Source organism: Nicotiana tomentosiformis, chromosome 1 (genome assembly GCF_000390325.3).
Source record: "Nicotiana tomentosiformis chromosome 1, ASM39032v3, whole genome shotgun sequence".
Lineage (NCBI taxonomy): Eukaryota > Viridiplantae > Streptophyta > Magnoliopsida > Solanales > Solanaceae > Nicotiana > Nicotiana tomentosiformis.
In genome coordinates this window covers 120,966,081-120,968,335 of record NC_090812.1, presented here as the reverse complement: position 1 = coordinate 120,968,335, position 2,255 = coordinate 120,966,081, and the positions used below count along the sequence as shown (strand labels likewise).

General features: G+C 39.2%; 1 protein-coding gene across 1 annotated transcript; it reads right to left on the bottom strand.

Annotated features, from left to right (window-relative positions):
• Positions 1–721: 721 nt before the first annotated feature.
• On the bottom strand, positions 722–1,465 carry LOC138909065 (uncharacterized). The gene is made up of 2 exons (XM_070200125.1): positions 1,014–1,465; positions 722–863 (listed from the first exon to the last, which is right to left on the bottom strand). Exons 1-2 carry the CDS (start codon positions 1,463–1,465, stop codon positions 722–724), a joined length of 594 nt encoding a protein of 197 aa, XP_070056226.1.
• Between the last annotated feature and the right edge of the window lie 790 nt (positions 1,466–2,255).

Sequence of the window (2,255 nt, the reverse complement as noted above, 5' to 3'; positions counted from 1 at the left end):
TTCGAAAAGCCAGATCCCTCCCAGGACATCGTGTTCACGAGCTTCCCTTTGCGTTCACGTAGATTAAAACTACCCCATCCCAAATAACCCTTCATGAAAGCGAGACAAGCTCCGCATTTGCAATGCACACTGGATTAGCAACATATCAGCTGTTGCATTTTGTGCAAACATGGCCGGAAACCGTCCCAAAACTCACCCAAACCCCTCGGGCCCTAATTCAAACATCCACACAAGTGTATGAACCTCATACGAACTCGCTCGTAAGCGCAAAATATCAAAATAAAATCAAGAATCAATAATCAACCATCAAAACTCAAAGATTTCAATGTTCATAAACTCATTTATTTAAATTTCCACAATATTCACCAAAATGGCCTCGGGTCACCTAGGACCCCAACCAAATATGCGTACAAGTCCAAAATCATCATACAAACCTACTGAAATTATCAAAACACTTATCTGGAATTGTTTATCAACATTATTGACTGTGTTCAACTCCAACAAATCATATTTGCTTTAAAAAAACACATTTAAACTTTTCAAAAATCAAAACGGACCATGCACACAAGTCATAAATAAACAAGTTAAGCTATTCAAGGTATCAAACAACGGAATGGAAAGCTAAAACTCAAAACAACCGTTCGTCCTTGAACGAATGTTGAAATATGCCTCAATTAGTAAAAAGATGCAGATATCTACTCCTCATATCGAATTCGGACTCTCAAGTAGCCTCCTCAATTGGCTGACCTTTCCAAAGCACTTTCACAGAAGATATATCCTTAGATCTCAACTTTTGAACATGTCGATCTAGAATAGCTATCGGCTCTTCTTCATAAGTCAAATACTCATTAAGATGCACCATGCTGAAGTCCAGAACATGAGACTTATCATCATGATACTTCCGAAGCATTGACACATGAAATACCTAATGAACTCCCTAAACACTATGAGGCAAGGCAAGCCTATAAGCAACCTCCCTAACTCTCTCTAACACCTCAAACGGGCCAATAAACCTCAAGATAAGCTTTCCCTTCTTCCCAAATTTTATCACGCCCTTCATTGGTGGAACGTTCAAAAGCACCCTCTTGCCCTCCATAAAATCTATATTGCGGACCTTCTTGTTTACATAACTCTTCTGCCTACTATGCGCTGTCCGGAGGCGATCCTGAATCAACTTCACCTCCTCCAAAGTATAAAGAACAAAATTCGTGCCCAACATCCTAGCTTCACCAGGCTCAAACCAACCAATAGAAGAACGGCACCGCCCACCATAAAAAGCCTCATACAATGTCATTTGAATGTTGGATTGGTAGCTATTATTGTAGGCAAAATTGGCCAATGAAAGAAACTGGTCCCTATGGCCTCCAAAATCAATGACACATGCTCTCAACATATCCTTAATCATCTGGATAGTCCTCTTGAACAGGTCATCCGTCTGCGAGTGAAATGCAGTGCTGAGCTCCATCTGCATGTCCAACTCTCACGACCCCAAACTCCCATCTTAGGATATCGTGATGAGGCCTAGTTTCTAAGACTAGGTAAGCCTAACATATATTGAAAGATAGCAGAAACAATAACTTAAACATCAAATTAAACTGTTAAACTATCATAATGAACCCCAGTAGATACAACTGACAAATAACTCCCAAAATCTGGTAGAACTGAGTCTTAAGCTCTACAACGAGTGCACTAAAATTCTCGAAACACAATACTATTTTGAATAGGAAATAAAAGTAGAACATCTAAAGACAGAAAGTGACTTCGAGGCTCACGAACGTCGAGCAGGTGTACCTTGAAGTCTCCGAAAATAGCTAATCAATGATTGGCGTCCAACACGGGCATATGTATCTGGATCTGCACAAAAATGTATAGAAGCGTAGTATGAGTACACCACAACGGTACCCAGTAAGTATCAGACTCAACCTCGGTAGAGTAGTGATAAGGCCAGGTCAAGACACCTACTAGGACAAGAAAACTGAACAGAATATATCACAGTTTAATAATGTAAGGCGAGGAAGTAAATGATAGATAAGCAGTTCAATAATATAAGCTAACAATGGAAATTTAAGCGGTAAAGGCAACAAGAAGTGAACACATCATGAGAACAACAAGTACTCAAATACGAATAAATACAAATAAAACAATGAAGAAATCAACAAGAACTACTCGACCAACAAGCCTTTTTTTAACATGAAATGTACAATAAGAATCACAACCGAGGTACCACACCTCATATCCACATTTTACAATTTCTA